The sequence below is a fragment of the Oryzias latipes genome, chromosome 15 (assembly GCF_002234675.1).
Source record: "Oryzias latipes chromosome 15, ASM223467v1".
In the NCBI taxonomy this organism is placed as follows: Eukaryota; Metazoa; Chordata; class Actinopteri; order Beloniformes; family Adrianichthyidae; genus Oryzias; species Oryzias latipes.
This window is the reverse complement of record NC_019873.2, coordinates 12,867,047-12,889,703: the sequence shown is the minus strand read 5'-3', so window position 1 is coordinate 12,889,703 and position 22,657 is coordinate 12,867,047. Positions and strand designations below refer to the sequence as shown.

Sequence of the window (22,657 nt, the reverse complement as noted above, 5' to 3'; positions counted from 1 at the left end):
ACTCCTACTTGTCCATCCATCCATCCATCTTCCTCCGTTTATCCGGGACCGGGTCGGGGGGGCAGGATTCTAAGCAAAGATGCCCAGACTTCTCTCGCCCCGGCCACTTCCTCCAGCTCCTCTGGGGGGGACCCCCAGGCCAGCCGAGAGGCGTAGTCTCTCCAGCATGTCCTGGGTCTTCCCTGGGGCCTCCATCCAGTGAAACATGCCTGGGACACCTCCCCAGGGAGGCGTCCTAGGAGGCATCCGGACTAGATGCCCAAGCCACCTCAACTGGCTCTTTTCGATGTGGAGGAGAAGCGGTTCTACTCTGAGCTCTCCGCGGGTGACCGAGCTTCTCACCCTATCTCTAAGGGAGCGCCCAATCCCCCTACAGAGGAAGCTCATTTCAGCTGCTTGTGTTCGGGATCTCGTTCTTTCGGTCATGACCTAAACCATAGGTTTGACCATAGGTGAGTACTGGAATGAAGATCGACCGGTAAATTGAGAGCTTGTGCTACTTGTGTTAAATAAAAATAATCAGATTCAAGTTCTTCTGGTGCTGTAAACGTTTTATTATTTTGACATCATAGTGATAAACATTCATGTGAAAGACAAAACATTTGTCTTCCACCAACACGTGTTACATCCAACCGTGTATCTGATTGACTAAGCTTTCCAATCAAGTGTTGTGCACTTTTTGAACCAGGGAGGGGCAGCGGTCTGAGAGGAGGTGAGCGTGTTTGTGGGAGGGGTCACGCCTCCGTCTCAGCCAAAAAGGTCTCACCTAGACTAGATGTCAGCATGACCACCTCCGGCCAGGAGTCTGTGGGGTCAGAAAACAACACAGTTAGACCATCACACCCCAGGCCAGGTCCAGGACTATCCAGGTCACTTCACACACACCCCTTCCCCACCATCACTGGATCAGTAAGAGCATATTATTTAGAAACCATTCAGGAAGCATCAGATTTGTTTTCCAGAACTGTCCACAAATCTTCACCAAACGTCTCAGCACTGAACCACACAGGCCAACAGTTTCCCCCTTGGCAGTGTTGAAGCTAAGCTAACTGGCTACAGCACCAAAGCAAGTTTCTGTCTGAATCTGAGAACTAGACCCAGGTCTCAGCCAAGCCTTTGTCCACCCAGAAGATACTGTGTTTTCTTGGGTTCCTAATCTCTCCAGTTTAATCCAGACGCCTCTGAGGCATCCTAGACCTCTAGTCATTGCAAAAATATCAGAAATGGATTCTGTGGTCCACTTGGTTTGTGGTCAAATACACAATTTTATTTTTAGGAAAAATGGATGTGGGTTTTTATGGGTTAACAAGCAACAATAAACTGTAAAGAACGTATGTGACTTTAGTTGAAAACAAAAGATTCTTAACTTGAACTGCTGACTATGGTCCGTCGGGGGTAAGTGGGAGGAGAAGCAGAGCAGGACATCTTTAGAGACACCTGCAGAGAGAAGTTCTGGAGCATTGTGGGGGTTGGGTTTTACATCCTAGACGAAGCTGAGCAGATGGATGCAAGATGACATATCAGTCACTGAAACACTGCAGTTTTCACAGAGAAGCAGCACCATCATGTGGTGATGAATTAGGACTGAAGGGATTCTGCAGACCAGAAGCTGCAGAACTTTTGAAACAAGTCACATGTCAAGACAAACTGACCAACCCAATCTGCTCCAAAATCCCAGGACCTGTTCTGCTGCTTTCATTGGACACTCATCAGAGTGTTGATACAGTTTATTGATCTGTAACATTCCCAAATGGGTTTGGTGATTTCCTTTAAAGTGAAAATGAACTACAATGAGAACCAAAAGTAGAACAAACCTCGGTAAGATTAGAGAGGGATCTCCAACAAGGGGAGGGATTAAACCATATCATCACAGATCAATTGGACATATCAGAATCAACAGTTGATTCTTTTATCCCAACTCAGTTTCCTCTTTGAGTCAATGGCTGCACAGAACACAAATGTCCTACAACGACTGAGGACACCTAAACACCGCACAGATCACAGAGGCAAGAGCTACCACTGAACAGAACCAACAGAACCAGAAGCAGTGTGTCTGGGTAATGCAGTCTGGACTGGTTCTGTTCTGAGGTGGGTCAGGCAGTGGTCAGCCCTTACTGCTGTGTGGAAGCCAGGTGGGATGGCGGGGCTTCTCTTTAACTGGTTGCAGAGCAAAGCTGTGGGTGGAGCCCTGTGGAGAGGGCGGAGCTTCTCTGTCATCGTCATCTCCATTTGACAGCAGATCACTTATTTGCTGCTGCAGCTCTGGGCTGATGTCATTCTCCACCAGTACTAGAACTCGCAGGCTTGTTGGGTAGTTCTCCACCATGTCAAGGAAAACCTGTGCACAGAAACAGAAAACAGTCCAGAACCACTCACTCTACAAACAAACTGGGTCACCTGTTTCAACCTGGACATCTATGACACTATGCTGCAAAACTCCAAGTACTTACCCAGAACATGTACCGTCTACTCTGTAGATCGCTTAACATTGATGTTGGAAAACCCATTTTACCTGAGCTGACTGGTTGGTAAGGTTGGTTCCCTCAAGGTCCAGCACCTCCAGGGTTCTGCTGGACGCAACAGCGACTGCCAGCATCCCTGCAATCTGATCACCTGGAGACAGAACCAGCAGAGATGTTTACTTGAGAGGAGATGCCAGTCACTGCACTGCACTTTATTGTTAACATTACCCAGCGGGTTGTAGTCCAGATTAAGCACCCGAAGCTGTGAGCTGTGAGCCACGGCGATGGAGAGGCGGGCCCAACCTTTGGAGCTTATTCCGGGGTTGGCGCTAAGCGTTAGCTCCCTGAGACCTGGAGGCACACACACAGTGTGACACTACTTTCAGGCAAGACAATGCCAACTTCAGTCATCTGAACCTCTGTCCACTCTCAACCAAGGGGCATTTTCTCCATCTCCGTAAGCTAGATCTTCCATGTTTGAATAAAACATGGCAGCATCCAAACAACTTCTTTAAATGATTCCACTCCCCCTGAAGTGGGTTTCTACTTGTGAACCATGTGACTCTGGTGGTGGAGATGGTATCAAAGAACTATTACAAGACGTGGAAGGTCTTCTGCTTATGTCTCTGCCTCCCTTCCATTTGAATCAATGGTTTTACAGTTGTCTGGTGACTGGTCATGTTCCCACAGTCCTGGTGTATCATCTTCCCAAATTTTATGGCTTATATGTCACCCCTCTCCCCAATAAAAGCTCTCGGGGGACTTCAGGATCCATACGGAGATTTTCAGTAACATTAATGCTACCAGACTTCCCATCCTGTCTGGAAAGATTGTATCATTGTCAACATTCGCACTCATTCTAAAGGATTTTATTTGTGGTTCTAATGAGTCTGACTATTTTAAGGGGATGCTGTTCCCTTTTCTGTTCGCTTGTTAAAATACATCAGGATTAATCTGGCACCTTTTGAATTCAATTCAACATGAACCACATCGTGTTGGAATATGAAGTATTAATATCCAGAATATTTTACAGGGCATGTGTCCTGATACACTTTAGACCTAGTTTTTCATTTACATCCACCATCTGGAACAGGATCGGGTTGGAACCTGAGCTGGTGTTTCAGGTGAACCTGATCCAAGACATACAACTGATAGCCTATTCGTCCCTTTAGCTGCTGCTCTGCTGTTTCTCACATGTCTGAGACGCTGCGAGTCTGAAGTATTTATGAGCAACGGTGAGCAGCAGGTGCGTGCACCTGAGAACACTCCGATGACTACTTAGTTTCCTAAAAGTAAACCACAGAACTGTGCCAAAGATGTTAAAATGTCATCCATTCATTTTTTAAGTCTACCCCCTCATACCCCTATGGGGTCATTGGGTTGCTGGAGCCTGTCCAGCTCCTGTTAGGTGAGGGGACTGAAAATGCTTCTTTCCCCATTCATTCAAATGCACAGCTACACATGCCAGTACAGCAGGGGGCGGTGTTTACTACTTCTGTCAGACACGTCAAAGCTTACTTACATCACCAATATGCAATCTATTTATGGTTTAAGGTTTTTTTTATTTTATTTCAGATAGACCCTTTAATCATCATAATCATAAAGTTTTTGTCACAACCCCAATGGGTTCATAGGCTTTGGTCACAAAGGACTGATTGGTTGGGAGTCATTGATCTGTGTGTTGTCTACAACTGACATAATGTTTTCTGTCACGTTTTATGGTCACAGCAAAACCCTTCCTTCTGGAGTCCAAGGAACACTGTTGAAAACCTCTACTGGCAGATCAAGCACTCCAAAAAAGGACAAGGGTGATCGCAGCAATTAAATGGACCGTACTTTGGGATCAAAAGTAATCTGTCTCAGCATGAATGGTGACCAGTATGACATTTAGAGAGGAATATTCCTGTCAGCTTGTGAAGACTCATGTTGCATAGAGCACCTACATTTAAAGTTACTTGAAAGCACCTCAGAGAATCTTAGAAGATCAGAGAAATTCTGAAGCTAACTTCACACCGCCCTTGACAACATGCAATCAAGTGGCCACCTCCAATGAAAAGTCTATGTAAACCTTAACGCATATTTTGGCTTTCCGTGTTATTGTGAACTTGTGATCTCTCACATTCACGCATAGCTACGCAAGTTTCTATGACCGTTTTCGGGCTCTACGTGCAAACCCGTGGCCAACGATCACGCTGTGAAAGTTAAACCAGGTCGAACTTTGACCAGTCAGGGCCTCGGATTTGGTATTGACGTATGGATCACGTTCCCTTTAAATCTCAGAGGTGCCAACCGTTTGAAAATTGCTGACGGAGGAGAAACTAATAATTGCAGTTTGTGTCCAGCCAGAATTATATGACACCAACTCATATATCAGAATGGCTTTACAACATTTAAGGTCCCCTAAAGACACTGGACAACACCTTTCATCTCGTGTTCTGCGACTTGTTTTGTGGTTTTTACCAGACTTTGCTCCATCTGGAGGCAGCATCCCACAGATCAGAGCAAGCGCCTTGTCACCCAACATGCAGTCGCCCAGATCCAGACAGACCAACGTGGGGTGGGTGGAAAGGGCCGTGTTCAGGGTCAGCAGACCGGTGTCCAGCAGTGGGCTACCGTGAAGACTGCAGAGAGGGGGACATACAATCTGTCAGAATTTTCCAAACCTGGTCTTGCAACCAATGACATGCAGCTCTACTCACAACAGGGTCTGCAGGGAGCGGTTGGCTCTCAGGGCATCGGCCAGGAGGCGCGTGCGGCTGATGCTGGAGACTACGCCTAGATTGAGGTTTAGTTGCGCGAGTGAGGTGGACTCTGCAACCCTGCGGCAAACGCGCTCAAAGTCGCGGTCAGAAAGCTGGCAGCCGCGCACAGACAGCAGCCTCACACCGTTCTCCTTCAGGCTCTCACAGATTTCCTGGACCTCGGCTGCAGACAGCAGCTCCCCCATAATCTGGATTGAGCCCAGCAGCATTTGGACAAGACTGGGAGACCTGAGGGACACAGGAAGTAACAAAACCCAGATGAGAGACCAGAACCATGGAGACTACCAGAAGTCTGAATAGGGTCAAGTTCACAGAAAGAATAGAGCAGCTAGGAATGACTTTAGCTAAAACAGATTATTGATCAGTAAATTACCAAATAACTGGATGATATAATTGATCACTCTATCGCCAATCAAATTAATTTAGCCCATCAATTAAGCCTAAATTATCAGAGGCTGATCGGTACCAAGTGAACGAAAGATAATCTCAGAACATCAGCTTGTGAATCGAGGACATATCTAATGATCAGCTTCAAAAAAGGTCACTTTGATTTACCTGATTATGATCGATCACCTCACGTGGAGTCCAGACGGTGACGCGCTGATGTCATCACTCACTGATCGATCCACAAGCCATGCGCAGTGACGGAAACATCGGAACCGATTGATGGAATATCAATAGAAAAGGTTTGGTAAGCGGCGGCAGCCGAGCAGGGACGTCTGCCTCTCGGTTTGCAGAGCACCGCGGGTCCCGGTCAGTTTCTGCAGGTGTCGTTACTATGAGACGCAGAGACTGGTGGGGAGAGAGGGCTCACTCTGAGCAATTTGAGGGACTCGGTGGACCCCAGGTTGACAACAGTCAAAATACAAATCAGGCTGAAACAGCAATAGGTTAAGCGTTATTAAACAACCTCACATAAACTTGGCATGCGTGTTGACATGCTTTTTTAATTAAACATTTTAAATCAGAACCATTTATTTCTGAAGTGACCGAAAATAAAGCTGTCATTGCCCATGGTATCAAGCCTGACACAAACAACAATGTATCCCAGCCTAAAAGGGTTTGCCATTAAAACTTCTAAAAGAGTGAACCAAAAATGGTGGAAAAACACTTTGTTAAACGTGAGGTCTAAAAACACCAAATGTGATTGTGCTAAAACATCTTTTAGTAATAAAACTTTCTTTTTAATGTTTTTCTGTGAGTGATACGTCTTGTACTGGATGAGATCGTTATTTTTTTAGCTCACTTCCGGTTGGGACCTAGCTAATCTTCTCTAAAAACGTTGCCATGGACACAAAGGAAGGATTTTTAAAAATTAAAACTTATCAGTTGTTATTAATCAGACATCCATGTCCCGTTTTAATAATAAATAAAGTTAATTTGAAGAATATAAAATAAGTAAACGGAAACATTTAAATAGTTTACGTCAGACAGAGGTACGTCTAGTTCCTAGATTGTCACGCACCCGGAAGCCTGTGAGTGGAAAGCTTGTTGTACGGGCTGACAGGTACTCTAAGAGAGGAGGAGAGACAGATAGGTGAGGAGCTCACCTGCCGAGGTACGTGACCATGGCCCACGAGTACACGCGGGCAAGTCATATTGATCAAAGAGTCATTGACGCGGTCTCAATTAGCAGCTAGCTACGTTAGCTGCTAGTCGCTCCACTCCAGCTGTTCTGTTCCTAACGTTCGCGTGCTTCGGTCTACATGACTCGTTCTAAAGTTCTTTGGTTCTGCAGTGACATTCTAAAGTTCTGCAGGGAGTTTCTTGAAGAGCTAATCTTCTGCTGAGGTGCATCTCCTCTCTATTATATCGTCCCTGCAGAACACCTGTGGTGTGGACTCCGTGGATGGAAGTGTGGGTCTCAGCTATGGGACCTGAGCGAGTGTTGCCGAGTTCAGAGGACGACCTGGGGGAGGAGGAACGTCCTGTGGACGACGTGCTGCAGCCTGGGGGGGCTGTTTGGAGCGGGGGTGAGGATGGAGGAGAAATAGATGGAGAGGAGGAAGAGGAGGTGGCTTCTGGAGAGTACCATTACCAGCCTCTGAACCAGGAGCCGGATGGCCTAAACGGCATGGAACAGCAGGAGGAGGAAGAAGAAACTGGGGGTGTGGATGGCTCCTCCCACGCTCAGCAGCTGCAGCAGGTGCAACAGAGGATAGAGGTGAGACCTGCACCTTCTCCTGTCTGTCTCTTGGATCTCCTCTTCTGCTTTGACATTTGCTGGTAGTGTCAAGGGGAAGGGAATTCTGAAAAATAATGTTCATTCTCTACCTCCTCCTCAATTTGCCCAACTCTGCAGGTGATGGGCCTCCACCTTCCAGAAGCTCCACCTCCAGACAGCGAGGAGGAGGAGGAGGAGGACGACCCAGAAGGAGCGGCGGCCCTGAGGAGCCGATCTTCCATTCCCATGGATGCAGGTCAAGCAAGTTGCAGGCTGCCAAGAATGATGCATCACTTCCTGTCAGCTCACTCACTTCCTGTCCCTCTCAGACCATGTGGAGCTGGTGAAGAAGACCATGGCGGCTGTGGCGCTGCCTTCCCTCGGCGTGCCACCATGGGCCCAAGAGATCTCAGATGACCAGTGGAAGGACATGGTTCAGCACACACTGCAGACCCGGCAGAGTGCTGCTGCCCTGCGTCTGCACCGCCGGGGAAATGTCCCAGGACCCTGAATGCACCATGCCTACATAATGGACGCTGAATGCAACATTACCTACAACAGACAGTCTTAACCCCTCAAACACTATATTATGTTTCTTTTAATAGGTGTCACTCAACGCACCATCACCTGATTTCTGTAGTGTACCACAAATGTCTTTTCAGCAGGTCGTCAAGGCAGCAAAGCTAAGCTTTACAGAGGGATAATGCACCCCCTCCCCCAAACTCCCATGATGCTTGACCTACAGAACTATGTGGTACCAGACTCAGCATGAACATCAGGGGGATCAGAACTGAGGAGCTTATTCATTCCTGGACAATTATTGAAGTCTTTAATATTCTAACACTGATGACCTTGCGGAATAAACTAACAGGAAGTCTTCAGTGTTTCAGTGATGAGTTTACTGTCTCACAAAAGCTGGGATAGTCATTTCTATAAAGCATGTCTGAGCATGCTCAGTATGGATGGATAATCCAAAGCACATTCAATCCCAGAATACTTCTGGGATTCAAAAAAATAACATTTTAGATTCACTTGTAAATAGGAAATCAACCTGCAGACTCCAGCATTAGCTGGGTTGGGTCTTCCTAGCACTTACAGTAATGGTTCTGATTGAACAAAGTGGTCTGAAAGTGCTGATACTGAGTTTTTATTTCAGAACAGAACAGCAGGATATGAAGTTGTGTAAAGGACAAACGAGTCAGTGTCTGTGGGCAGCAGATTTATTTGATTCTGTACATAAAAACCTGTGACTGGGCGAGAGACCCACTTTAGTTCTGTTTAGTGGCTGCTGGGATGAGGTTCTGTTCAAGTCACTCCTTGGTTGTGTCCGAATTCCCACCCTAAACCCTATGTAGTGTTTACCATTTTGTAGTGCTGTCCAAATCTAAAATTCCAAAGTCAAGTGCCCTGGAAATTTCTTACAAGTCTCTGCAAAAAACCAGTGTGCATCAATGCTAACTTTAAAAAAATAAAATAAAAATTAAGCATTGTGTCAGAATAGCTTTTAAAATTCAGGGCACTACATAGTGTTTTAGTTAGAGGTTAGGGTGGGAATTCCGACACAACCTATGTTTACATCTTAGCAAATATCAGGCGGTCATCTTGTCCAGCAGTATAGGAGGAAAGAGGGCGGGGCTATCTTACCCACCGGAATGTTCACTGATTTTGATTGGCAGCTGTAAAGGATACTCCCACAGAGAGCAGGAAGAGCTGCCACCACAGAGGAGCTGAAGAAGGCTGTGGTTTGTTGAGGGCGGGGCTATGTAGATGCTAACATGTGGTCTGGGACTCTAGGAGCACCCCACCTGTCCCCAGTCACCTTAGTTCTTCCACTGCTGAGTAGGTTCACATTCATTGTACCTCCTTTTTCGTGGTCTTACTCCGTCCGTCCCTCAGCTGATATCTCGTCATGTGGGGGCTTTTGTGGAACCCCACCTCTGCGTTCAGGAGTAGCAAGACAGGGCACACGCAGCGAGATTCCCACAACAGCAGCACGACTAATGGTGCGTTCACAGTCGTCTATATCAGATCAGAACCTGCAGATTGTTCCTCACAATGTTTGGTGCTGCTCATCTCTGTGGCTGTGAGGGACGACGGTCCGATGAGGCATCCTGGGATACCAGCAGGAGCACACACCCAGAAACGGGGCATCCCTGAACACACCGAGCTCCAGCAAGCACAGGAAACATTCACAATGGAAGCATGAAGGTCGTGCACAGCTGACGAGGCGTTCAGGAACCTGCTGCGAGCTGAAAATGGCGGTGAGGTGTGGTGGGTGAGTGCAGCACAGGAAGAATGTCCACTCACAGTGGAGCGTCCAAACACTTCAGACAGACGTGGAGGACTGAACTTCTAAGTGTCTCACTGGTTATCGGCCTGCAGCGGGTGGAGCTGAGCCTGGTGTCAGTTTGTCTTTGAGTACAGCATCACCTCTGGCCTCGTTTGACTTTCCACATTGGTGAGGACCTCTGTGCCAGAGCAGGCAGGAGGAAAGAGCTCTTTGTTTGTTGTGGCCACACCTTCTGGTCAGAGAGCCTCCTGATTGGCTGTCAGGTACTCCTCTGCCCTTTTGTGAGCCTCCAGGGCTTTGATGGTGTACACATCCTGCGGCAGCTCCGACTTTCTCCTCATCAGGACCTTATCCTTCTTCAGATCCTTCAGACCCTGAAACACACCCCCTCCATACTCAGTGCATCCATTAAGAGCCTACACCAGCACCTGTGTGACGGTGCTCACCTGCGACGCCTCGCTCTCCACCGTCTTCTTTAGCAGCTGAATGTCCTCAGCGGTCGGGGTGTCCGTCTCCATGGAGAACACCCCCACACCACCGTCCCCAAACAGCATGAACTGACAGGGAGGCACACACAGTCAGGAAGCAGCACACACTTCGCATACACGGGCACAAAACACACACACATGGAAATACAGACATGCATGCTACCTCACACCAAACATGGACTGACCTCCTCCTGTGGGTGAAGTCCACAACGGAGTGGGCGGAGCTTCTGACTCTAGAAAAGAATTTAAAAAAAATACAGATGACACGAACCCACAGGACTGTAGCCCAATCTCAAAAACACCTGTGACAGTCTGGATCATTTAAATGCATCCAACTTGTGACTTAAGACTTTATTTCTGACCTTTGGTCCAGAACAAAGTTGATAGTGAATACCTGAGGGTTCTGTTGGGCCAATACTTCAATTTTCTGCCAGATCTCATCACGCTCCTTCAGCTTGTACTTCTCTCTGTGGAGAACACACATAAACATCTGAACACAGGAACATTCGTGTCCACACAAACAAAAGAACCGATTAAACGGATCATCTGCTCATGCTGGGACCAACCAGACTTAGAACTTTGCATTATGAGGAACCATAGCTTTTGCTGGAGTGGCTATGTGTATGGCTGCGCGTGTTTGAGGGTCAAAGCAAAGTGTTAGGGTCAAATTATGACAAATTTATGGAGGTAGTTGTGTTCTTGGTAATATGATCTGTGAATTTGTTCCTGCTGAGTCCAGCAGGGGTCAGTGTGGCGCACCTCTGTTTCTCAGCTTTGTACTGCTGTGTGCAGTCATCAAACAGCTTCTGGTTCATCTCCATGAAGAGCTTCAGGGCGTTGTAGATCAGCCCATGGATGGTTCTGAAAAAGAAGGGAAATGCTTCACAAGTTCATGCATCAAATCCTCAGAACTTAATGAGAGCCTCCAAACAGAGACCTAGCCTGTAAGTGCTCCTGGTTTCAAACATAATTTTCAGCCTTTAACTCTAAATTTAGATGTAAAAACAAACATGTAGGGCCCCGTTTAGATGAAGGGGGCACACCGATGCAGTTGGGGAGGGCTGAACACACAGACGTTACAGAAAAATGAGGTGGAAGCTTGCTTTTAATGATCGTGTTTGAGAGTGAAGACGCTCCAATGGAGCCAAAGGTTACACTCCCCAGCGCTGAAGAAAAACAGAACACAACCGTTGGCTATGACGCACACACATCAGTGCACGTGAGGAGGGTTTGTTCTCACTGCCATCAAGCCCTCGCTGATGGAAACAGCAGATCCAACTGATCAATCTCAAGGTCACATTAGGACAGTGACCATTCAGCCCCCCCCTGCATGAAATGTTGATAGAATTGCTGCCCCCATGGGCAACTTCTGTCCTCGTGTCTCATTGCACTTCTTCTGTAGCTTTGTTCATTGAGGCTTTATAAACCTAAATGACATTTATGCAGACATACTTCTAGAATAAATCTATGCTTTAAACAGGAGATACTGTCTGTGTGTGTGTGTGTGTGTGTGTGCACGCGTGTGTGCACGTGTATTACTTGTTCCAGTGGCTCTTTGAGTTCTTGTAGAGGGCGGGGAACATGATGGGGAGGATCTTGGCAGCATTGTCACTAATCAGGCTCATGATGTACTCATTGTTCCAGTAGTACAGGGCTCTCTCTGCCACCTGCACAAAAACAACAACAAGCACAAAAACATACACAACATTATTAAAATCCTCCATGGGCATCAAGAACCAGCAGGAATTCGAACACATTCCTGAGCTGCAGCTCACAGTCAGCAGTGAAATGTCATGTTTGTGCAAACACTTGCCTTAACGTTCCTTCCACTTATGTTGCTGCTGCCGCAGACAAAAAGAATTTCCCCATCGTGGGATTAATAAAGCCCATCTAATCTAATCTAATGTTTGCATGAAACTTATATTTTGTAACTGAATAAACCTGTGTGTGTTTGTCAAAATGTATGCATTTGCACAAACCCATGCTTAACTTGATGAGCCACTGCAATGGAAATCGTGTTTTTAACACGTTCTTGTAGCATTTTTCCGATGGAGGACATTTATAAAGAAAATAGCTGTTTGAAAAAGAGCATATGTGTGATAGAAAACACACTGGGCGGGTCATAAGCTGCCTGCTCTGAGCTCTCAGCATCGGGGAGGGGAAGAGGGGGTGGGGTTGCTCTGCGCCATTGGTTCCTCCCACAATTTAAGCAAATTTCCAATGACCTACTGTCGCTCTGCAGAAACTATGTCCTAAAAAGCGATACAGATTTTTTGATTTTGGCTGAAAACAACATAACTATAATTGAAAGAATATGGGGAACTCTTTAATAATAAATCAAAGGATGATCAGAGCGGGTCTTTAAACCTTTCTGCATACATGTTTGTTAGACTGCAAACACGTGGTTCACTGGTCCGCCCCACAATTTTAACTTCCACTTTAGACACCACACACAGAGGGACCCAGGGGTGGGGGGCTCTGCTGCTTGGCAGCGGTAGGGCCCGCCACACTGGAGACCTCCTATTTTACCTGCAACACACACACAGTACACCCGCACCACCATACATAGATGGGATCAGGGAGGGGGGGTGTCGATCGGCCTGAGGGTGGTTACTGCGTGGCGACGGGGGGTGGGGGGCAACCAGAAGATTGTGTGTGTGTGTGCGTGCGAGAGTGCATGGGTGGGGACAGACCTTGGGGCTGGCTCGCTGTGACACGCAGGGGCTTACCCTCCCCATTGTAGAGGGGGGAGGGCATTAGGGGTGATATGGGAGGAGGTGTCGAGGAACATGGCAGGTGAGGGGGTCATAGAGCGTTGAGTAGTGGGGGGTGGTGCTGTGGTTGCGCGGGTAATCACTGCCACACTGCTCCCTGTCTGCTTCATCCCTCCTCCTAACCCACAGTGTATTGATGGACAGATGTCTTCCGCTCATCTTAGTTTTAGAATTTCACCTTCGGATGTAATATTTGTCTTTTCAGCAGATCTGGTATAATTGTTACACAGCTTAAAATAATAACTTATTCAAATCGGCGCTTGTATTCCCCACTCTCTCCCTCTCTCTCCCTTTTATTCTCTTCAACCCCCCCCCCCCCCCCCACACACACACACACACACTTTTCCCCTCTCCCTCCCCGCACACACTAAATGTAACAAATAAATAAAGAATAATAAAAATTTTAAAAAAGGGGGTTTATATACATTTACATTCTGATTATCTGAAGATATATAACCTCTTTTTGTGACAGTAAAACCTGTCCAACACGAAAAGCCTTCAGCGCTCATCTGTTTGCTCAGTTGTTGGACAGAACAAGTTAAAAAATAACAAAAAGACTGGAGGCATGTGATGGAAAAAGCGGTCTTGGTTGAGATACCTGGAAGTGTGGGCTGGAAACACACTTGGCGAGCTGTCTGAAGAGTGGCTCCTGGACTTTCACAAACTCCGAGGGTTCAATGACGTCCAGAATCTCTTCGAGCTCGTTCAAGAACATCACCTCCTTTGGACTGTGGGTTTTGGGCCAGAACTTTAGCAGACCCATTATCACCTGTTGAGGGCAAAGACAAGGTTCTGTTTAGAGAGCTTCACCAGAGCTCCTGCATTCAGGAACCAACAGCAACCCAAACTGTGTTGAGTACTTACAGGCTCCGTCAGACTGCTGTCCTTCTCCAAGAACTGGACCACACAGTATGCCAGCTGCAGACACACAAGTAGGGGGTGATCAGCAGCAAACACACATTCAGGAACCAGCACACATGCACACACCAGGGGTTCCTACGTGTTCCTCTAAGTTCAATTTAAGACTTTTTTTAAAAAAAAAACCCTTTTTAAAATCTTGCTATGAAAAACTAAGACCAATTTCTCTATAGAGAAAACCTTGAATTTCAGAACAATTACTTGTCAGTAAGACAGTGACGTGATATACAGAATAATTTATTTAGCCCAAAATCACAACAACAATCGTCTTAATGGGCTTCGTACTGGTTTTACAATCACTAGACTACAGAAACCCTCTTTACTTCATTACTCACGTTTTGGTGCAGAGAAAAACCAGTTACTGATGCATGTGTGCTGATGCAGAGGAGGAGATAGGTCACAGTAAGAGGAAAAGGGCACAAATAGAGACGTGGATGAATTTGTAGGGACATTGGCAACTGGAGATCATTTAAAAATATTTGAATTGATTGTTGTACTGAAGAACTTGATAAATGCAGAAAATGCACCTTCTTTCTCAATTTCTTCTCCTCTACTAATTTCAGTAAATCTTCTTCCTCACTTGCAATCTTCCTCCTAAACAACCCTCCTTGCATTGTTCTTTTTTCAATGACTTTGAGCTTAGCTTTAGCTTTTAGATTAAACTACAAATCACAACTGTGTTCAGAAAACTGTAGGAATCATTTATTGTTTTTTGTGCCGTTGCAAAACTAACCCACCTTCAACTTTCACAAAAATAGGCCTACCTGACTGTGAATGAACTGAGCCTCCCCGGACAACAAATCAAGCGTACCCTGAATGTAACGCGCGTGTGCTGAGTGTCCTCCGCCAGATCCTTTACCGGACCTCATCGCCTTACTTTCAGCCGGGTGCTTCTTTTGTTTCCCTTTTCTGCTTCTTAGTCTTTTTTATTTTTTTATTCAGCGGTTAGCATCCAGTATAACGATGCATAACATGCTTTACTTAAATAATCATGGTTTAAAAAATTAAATTTTAAACCAGAAAAGTCATACAGACAAAGGTTTTAAAATGCACAATTTTTAAAGACCAAGTTATCAAAATTTAAGACGCAGCGGGGACCCCGACATGCCCATGTACAGGTACAAACCAACGCATGTACACAAAGATGCAAACGCACATACAGTACCTGTACACAAATGTAAACACACACGATTACACACAGACAAACCCACACCACCCTATAAAAAAAACATACAGGTACATCAACACACACAAACTCACGCAAATACAAACACAAACATGTACAATACACAAATATAGACATCAACCAACACAAACAGGCATAAAAAATACATAAATACACTACTCACAATAATTTAGGGATATTGTGAAAAGCTCAGTGTTTGTTTCACTTCTCAGATTTTCAGGATAGAGAGATAATTTTTCTGGGGATGATAGACAAACCTAATTTTGTGTTTTCCCCATGATAGTCTCATTGTGTACAGAGCGCCTCCCTTATGTGGAGCACAACCAAAAGAATTCTCAACCTTTTCCATGTGGCATCAATTTCAACATTCTGTGGCAGATTTGCCGGTAAGTCTTTCCAAGTTCATTTAAACGGCCATGAACACACGACATTGCTTAGCGGACTTTGGGGTGGTAGTAGACAGTCAGATGTTGCAGGTGAACTTGATGCGTCTCAAAGTGTCATCAGCAGACTTGCATCAAGACACAGGACTACTGTTAGAGTTTGTGACAGAGCACACACACTTTTGCACTCAGACATTGTTTTGCAAACGCCACACGGCTGCAGACCCGTTTACCAGATGTGACGGGTACTCAGGTTTCCAGACAAACAGTTCACGACCAATTCAACTGCTTTGACTCGAATGCAGATGACTCCACCGACGCCAAGACACAGCTGTGAACATTTGCAGTGGACACAAGACCATGTGACCCGGACAATGCAGCAATGGTCTAGCGTCCTGACGGAGCGTCAGGCCAGCTTGCACAGAAATGATCGTCAACAGAGTTCCTGGAGTTATTGAGCATCACTACATCCTGCCTGAATTGTCACAGCTCAACTCTAGAAGTGGGAGTGCCTCATATGGTGTGGCCCACTACATTTGCTCTGCTAACCCTATAGAAATCATCTGGGACCAACTGAAGCAGAGACTGGATGATCGTACCCTACCCCCAAGTGACCTGACAGAACTGAAAGTAGCAATTGTGGAAGAGTGGAATGCATTCCATCAGAACATCATCATGAAGCTACTGAAGAGCATCAGACGTCAGCATCAAGCTGTCATTCTGGAAATGGTGGAAATATCCACTGTTGACATTCATTAATATTCAAACCAAATAGTAAAAGTATTCCTGTAAACAACAATATCCCTAACTTTTTTTTTTTTTATATTATTCTTAGTCTTTTTTCCCTCTGCTGTCAGTTGCTATGGTGACGAACAAATTTCCCACATGTGGGATCAATAAAGTAATTCTGATTCTGATTATTGTGAGTTTGTATAATGCAAATACACCCATCCGTGTAGATTTATATGCATACACACACACACACATACCTGAGGGTGGTACACGCTCAGCGACTTGACTTTATGAAGGGGCAACAAAACTCGGATCAGAAACATCTTATGTTCTTCTTTCAACGGCAGAGCAAAGCCATTGATGATGCTGAGAAACACAAACAATGTTAGACACAAATGTGTGTGTAAGTGTGTGTTTGTGCGTTGTTCTGTGTGTGTGTGATACCTGCCCAGAATCTCCAGCAGTTCAGCGATGCCATTGTGATGCTCCGTTTCATAGATGAAACTGCAGAGACACACCTGTGAGCATGCAGCTGCTTGTGTGCGCGCCCAGGCAAGTGGTTTACATAGATGTGGAGGTTCTCACCTGTAGAAGATGTTGTTGATCTGGCGGCGGATGTAGGCACGCAGGCCCAGGAACTTGCCGTAGATGCGGTGCAGAATGGTCTTCAGGAAGTCTCTCTCTCGAGGGTCTTCGCTGTCGAACAGCTCCAGGAGCTTCCACACAAAAGGACGGTTAGAGCAGACCTGGAGCCTCTCAGTTGAACACTCAGAAGGTCAGGGCTTACCGACAAAACAAACTTTTGGTCGATGTACTTTTTGGCAATGTTTGGCTGGAAGTCTGGGGACTCGAGGAAGCGCAGGAAGAACTCGTACACCAACTGTGGAACAGAGACACGTGATGGTCAGGGAGGAAACGTGGGTCAGGTTCTTCGGGTCAGAACTTTAGTTTGGATCAGCCATTAAATGATGTAAAGACAGCAACAGCAGCTGTGCATGTCTATCTGTACAATACATTTGATCATCCGCCTTATGTTATTAGACAGGCGTCTTTGCAATCTAGGGACCATCCACCTTAATGTGAGATTTTTTTGTGTTAGAATTGTGAATTCAAGAAGAATAAAATATGATGTAATGCTTTTGTTACAGATACTGGCGTTATCGTTTGGGTTTAACTTCCATTTTGTGCTTGTGCTAATTCTTTTAACAGCCTTTATTTTTAGTTACTTTGGTGTGATGTCTGTTATGACTGGACTGAGAAAACCCGTCGTCCAAATCTATAAAGATCAGCACAATCCCCTGTATGGGGGCACTTATGAAAAAAAGAGTAAAGGATGAATACAAAAAGTAAAGAAATACATCCAAACTCTTCTATTCAGACATGCAGGAACATTTCGATTGGGCCTCACTTTGCTGCAGGAGCAGTACCTGCAGGTGGGGCCAGGCTGCCTCCAGAGTGGGCTCGTCTTCCTCAGGGTCGAACTCTGCTCCGGTTGGATTGGAGGAGGGGGGCAGCGTCCGGAATAGGTTCATCGAAAACTGAAGGGACACAGAGAAGCCGTTCAGCACGCTCTCATCACAACTTCACATCTGCCCAGGCTAGCCGCCGCCTCACCATAATGACGGCCTCAGGGTAGATGGCCTCCGTCAGCACGTCACTGTTGTGCGTGATGTACTCCACCATTTCGTTAAGCCCCGCCCTCTTCACTTCCTTGTACTTGAGGTCGCTGAGCGGGTCGCTGACAAAGTCGAAGAGCACGCAGCACTGACGCAGCTTCTGCACAAACAGCTCCTCCCGCTCCACAGGGGGGGCATCTGAGGAGGGAAGTGACGGGAAAACAAAGCTCACCTAAAGGCCAACCTCAGCCACAGATTTATGCGGTTCTGGTCAGGGTTTTGGACACCTTTAAGGGCGGGCAGCTTCTGCAGCTCCCGGTTCCTGGTCAGGCTGAAGCGGGACGAGCTCTGGCGCCGCTCCTTCTTCACCAGCTGGGGGCCTCCAGAGTACTTGATCTTGTTGAGCTGGGTGGGAGGGGGTGTGCTGTTGCTGTTGCGCTTGCAGTTGCCCTGCTCCAGTGATTGAAAAGTTCAAACAGGTGAGCACACAGCGCCGACTGACATTCACATTCCCCAGACCAAAAAAACGGTGAAACCATATATATGTGTGCAATCTGCCTTAACAAGCAGACCTGAAAACTCTGATGACAGGCTGCTGTGAACGCATCACGGTGGCCACTAAAGGGACAACGGTCCACACACCTGACCCCTGAAGTGAGGGGAAGAGGCACTTTTCAGCTAAATCTTCTTATGGTCCTGAGGATACGTCTCAAACTTCCTTTGAGGCAGCAGCCCCCAGATTCCAGGATGCCCCGTCCCCCCACCTGCATGTAGTCGACTCAGTTCAGTTTCAAAAAGCGTCTTAAAAGGCTTTTAAATGGGCAGACTTTGACTGGTTCCCTTTGATTTGAAGTTTTTCCTGTCTTATTTTCTGTTTAGATCTTTAGCAGCTGTTTTTTGTTCCATGACTTGAGATTTATTTGTTGCTCATTAAAGCATTTATGATTTGTATCCATCAAAGGCAGTCATGCATACAGAAACGTACTCCCTGCCGAGATCAACATGAAACCTTTTGATAAAACCAAACAGAAGGCAGTCTGTTCTCAGCAGGTGTGAAAAGCCTGTCAGGTGTGAAGCTAGGACCTGCTGAGGGCCTCATAACACCCCCCCCTCTCCCCATGACCAGCTTTACTGGATTCATCAGACCTGCTGGTGGCCCCTTACCTCATCAGAGTTCTCAGAGGCGGCATCCTTCCCGCTGCTGCTGCTCTTGCTGCTCTTTGCAGATTTGCCCGTTTCCTGCAGAGACACAGACATCTAGAAATGAAGCTCCTGCTGCCCCCACCTGCAGTCCCACTGATGACTCCCTACAGGTGGGCCTCATCTGGGACTGGTGCTGGGGGCGGTACCCTTAAGGGTTAAAGGGCTCGTGCACTCTCGCCAAAACACATTAGGAGATGTCTATAATATTTTAAAAGACACTAAGCTTCCTAGTCTTTAGGACCATGACAACTGGAAATAATAGTAAATCATGTTTACCCGTCTGTTCATCTTAAGGGGAAATTTTCTTGAGCTGTTTTTGTTTTCTTCAGTTGTTTCTTGGAATGTTTTCCTCATTTTGCTGTAGTTAGATCCAAGTCTCAAAAACCGTGTTAACTTTTGTTATATCGATTTCAAAAAGTAACTTGAAAAAGTGTGATCTGTTAGAATTGGGGCCCCTCATCACTCAAGATCAATGGTTTGAATCCTGCCTTGCTCAGGTGACTCATTAATAACTGAGTAAGCAGCGGACAGTCAGACACTCGCAACCGAGAGGGGGGGGGGGGGGGGGGGGGGTTCGTGCACGGTGCACCGCACACTCAGATGGACAACGAAGTGGACACCCGAACCCATAATTCATCCGTAAATCGACCAGCTGATCAATGCAACGTTCCAGTCGCTGCAAATTCACGCGTGTGACTTTTGACGTGTCACCGACCCGGGGAGGGGACGTGGGGGGATTCCGGCCTGTTACCGGCGCGGTCTCCGAGTATCTGAACGGTCGCAGATGCCAAGCAGGTAAAACTGGATGAGAGAGGCGAGCCGCCGCCTCCACAGCAGCCTGTTGCCATGCCCGTGCAGCAGGTGAGGGGGGGACCGCGCAGAGAGACTCTGCTCTCCACGGGTCATCTTGGAATCATGCATGAGCGACTCCTCCCGAACTTCTGCTGTGGATAACTGCTAACAGTCTGCGGGTAGGCGGTTTTCCCTTAAACACCCGGAGGTCCGTGTAGTTTCAGAAAAGTGAACGCGCTTAAGTCTCGGAGACGACTCTACCGCTGCAAGAGGGGGGCTCCAACCGCTGCTAGCAAGGCCTGCTCGGCTAGCGGGCTAGCTTCCCACTGCTCAGTAACCCAGCCCCGCCGCGCGCGTCACGCAGCTTTCCGGCATATTTCCCCACGAAACACACCTAAGCTGCACCACTACAGTTGCCGGCCTACCTTCTCCTTCTTGGTTTTGTTTGGCATTTTGTCTGCGCTGCAGATATTATCCACCGAGGCTCCGTGATGATCTTCCACGGGACCTAGATGCTGTCACTAGGTCTGTCTGTGCTCCCCGCGCTTGCTCCAGTATTGGCGAAGCTGATTGGCTGGATTTCTGCACACCTACCTGGCGACGATTGCGAGGATTTTTCTGATTTGCTGACGGTTGTACAGCGAGTCTGCAGGGCGAGGCTGCAGGGCGGCCAGGGAGTTCTTCCCCAGCAACAAAATTCCTTGCATTTGGCTTTAAGAAGAACCAAGTCCGAACCGGAAGATCTCAATGAGTTTTGACTCAGTGAAATAAAAAATGTTATCAAATAAAAGAAAAATGCTTGCAAACTTTTTTCTGACTATTCTCTGTTCCACAGCATTGTTAAAAAGTAGACCAGATTTGACTTTATTTTCTTTTTCATTTGAAAAAGTGCTCAGGCTAAGTGTTTTCCCTGAAGAAAAGTTTATTATGGGACAATAAAAAAGTTGAGCTAAGGAAAATGGGTCAGGGTGGATCCAGTTCAGGTACTGTACTTCATCTGATTAGAATCTACAAATGTTTTAATACATTATAGATGTTATTTTCTGTGACGCCTTATTGGACAAACCCTCTCCTCCCACCGCACCAGGAACCGTCACTGGTAATGAAGAAACTCCAAAGATGGTTGCAGCGAAGGAAAGGCACTTGACCCGGTCCATTTGTATCACTCACCACTCAGAGGAGTCCTGGCTGGTCCAGCAGCAAGGGGACGCATTTTGGTCAGCTGCCCTCCAGAACCTGCAGAACCACAGACACCGGAGCTCATCTCAACACAATTCTGTGACAAACACATCAAAAACATTTAGTTTATTCAAACTAGAAAACTGCATTACCTTCAATAATGCAAGTGTGAATGCTGTTTGCAGAAGCTGTTGCTGGAAATGCTGAAGGGATTTGCTAAATGACAAAATAAGAGAACAAGTTGAAGCTTGTCCAAACAATACAAAAAAAAAAAGACTGAAAAGATGCAGGAACTTTCAAATTGCTTGATAAATAAGCAGCTCTGTTTCTGTTTACATCATTCAGCTTCCTGATATGAGATAAGGCTTTAAAACAATGAATGATGGCTCCTAAAAGCAGCTTGTTGGTAATTAACTTTGTGATGGCGAAATAGTTGTTGAGCTGTTGTTTAGGTCAGGTGAATGAGATTTCTTAAGGCAAAATATCTTACAAAGCACTGAAACTTGAAAAAAATACTAAAAATAATTAAAATGTCGGACCTAAATGCCCAATCACAATCCAGGATTAACAGAAAATATTGAGCTGTGACCTAAAATGCGCAGGCTTATGACAAAAATGCTTCTCAAGAATTACCTTTATTTTTCTAAAACATCTAGCACAAAATGTCAAAAGCATTTAAGGTCAGAAATGAATAAAAAAAGACATTAAATTAAAACCATGTAGATGTATACATGAAATTCTAAAGTCACTGGGCGATCAAATTTTGAGCAAATTCTAAATATACATTTGTGGGAGCACTTGGATTGTTAGTAAATGTTTTCTGATAATACCAGAAACTGTCATATTTATTTGATATCATTACTATGCTAGTCAGAATAATCTGCACTGGGACTGATAAATTATATAAACATCTGCACAGATACCATATAGATTTGTCTTAAAGAACACCAACCATGGAAAAATGTAAGCATACATTGTAAGACTGGGGTTGTACATCCATTCTCTTCTTTCTACTCCCTTTTCAAAAAACTCTTTAAAGTTAGGTTTTCAAATATTACATTTAACGTATATTTAATAATCTTTAAATATGGATGCATATCCATTTATTTCTGCCTAACATTTATTTTTGAAGTTCTCTAATCCACCTACAAACCAAGGTTTGATCCCTGTCTGCATTTATTTTTCCTTGACATGAAATTTTCTGATTATAAATAAAAGCCTCATTACCTGAAAAAAGTTTATTGAACAAATGTCTTTTTTAGTGTGTTTGGCTTGGAATTGTTTCTGTCTTAAAGTTTAGCAAATGCTTTAAGACTTGAATCAGCACTAAAGTAAATGCGGAAATCTTGCAGAAACATCATGAAGTATTTTAAGTCCAACAAAAAGTTTCTAAAAATGCATATTCAATTCTATAATGCATGAAATGGGTGAGCTGTGGCCTAAAACATGCTGAATTCCAACAAGTGCACTGAAAAACACAGAAGTAGGCTTAAAAAAGGAACTGAATGATGATAAGCAGCAGCATTACATTGCAGAAACACAGCTTTAGCCACTACCCAAACTGCTCATGGTGTCTAAACTGAGTCTGATCAACATTGTTTCAATTTTGTAAAGCTCAAAAGTGAAGAAAATCGGCAAAGAAAATTTTAATCGTCTCAACCAAAAACTCTCTCTGTAAAATTGACTGGAAGTGTGAGAACTACGCTCT

At 45.7% G+C, this 22,657-nt stretch overlaps 3 protein-coding genes across 7 annotated transcripts; 1 reads left to right on the top strand and 2 right to left on the bottom strand.

Moving 5' to 3' along the window:
- Positions 1–524: 524 nt before the first annotated feature.
- On the bottom strand, positions 525–6,926 carry lrrc73 (leucine rich repeat containing 73). Of its 5 annotated transcripts, none has more exons than XM_011484237.3 (9): positions 6,775–6,925; positions 5,780–6,016; positions 5,162–5,452; positions 4,923–5,083; positions 2,691–2,813; positions 2,513–2,613; positions 2,116–2,338; positions 1,368–1,437; positions 525–805 (listed from the first exon to the last, which is right to left on the bottom strand). In XM_011484237.3, exons 3-9 carry the CDS (start codon positions 5,431–5,433, stop codon positions 772–774), a joined length of 984 nt encoding a protein of 327 aa, XP_011482539.1. In that variant the 5' UTR covers positions 5,434–5,452; positions 5,780–6,016; positions 6,775–6,925; the 3' UTR covers positions 525–771. The 5 variants fall into 5 exon arrangements, 4 of the variants coding, with proteins under 4 accessions (XP_011482539.1, XP_011482538.1, XP_011482540.1 ...); XR_002291814.2 differs by having other exon boundaries at positions 752–805; positions 1,368–1,493; positions 6,775–6,924; XM_011484236.3 differs by having other exon boundaries at positions 525–1,437; positions 6,775–6,926.
- On the top strand, positions 6,484–8,274 carry mea1 (male-enhanced antigen 1). Its single transcript, XM_004077020.4, has 4 exons — positions 6,484–6,782; positions 7,049–7,388; positions 7,527–7,644; positions 7,718–8,274. Exons 2-4 carry the CDS (start codon positions 7,074–7,076, stop codon positions 7,897–7,899), a joined length of 615 nt encoding a protein of 204 aa, XP_004077068.1. The 5' UTR covers positions 6,484–6,782; positions 7,049–7,073; the 3' UTR covers positions 7,900–8,274.
- A 245-nt stretch (positions 8,275–8,519) lies between these two features.
- On the bottom strand, positions 8,520–20,521 carry ppp2r5d (protein phosphatase 2 regulatory subunit B'delta). The gene is made up of 17 exons (XM_023963377.1): positions 20,196–20,521; positions 18,940–19,014; positions 18,063–18,225; positions 17,774–17,973; positions 17,587–17,697; positions 16,947–17,039; positions 16,745–16,875; positions 16,604–16,663; positions 16,417–16,525; positions 13,805–13,858; positions 13,539–13,709; positions 11,706–11,833; positions 10,926–11,027; positions 10,561–10,633; positions 10,352–10,399; positions 10,125–10,235; positions 8,520–10,052 (listed from the first exon to the last, which is right to left on the bottom strand). The coding sequence occupies exons 1-17, from the start codon at positions 20,220–20,222 to the stop codon at positions 9,915–9,917; spliced, it is 1,794 nt and encodes a 597-aa protein (XP_023819145.1). The 5' UTR covers positions 20,223–20,521; the 3' UTR covers positions 8,520–9,914.
- Between the last annotated feature and the right edge of the window lie 2,136 nt (positions 20,522–22,657).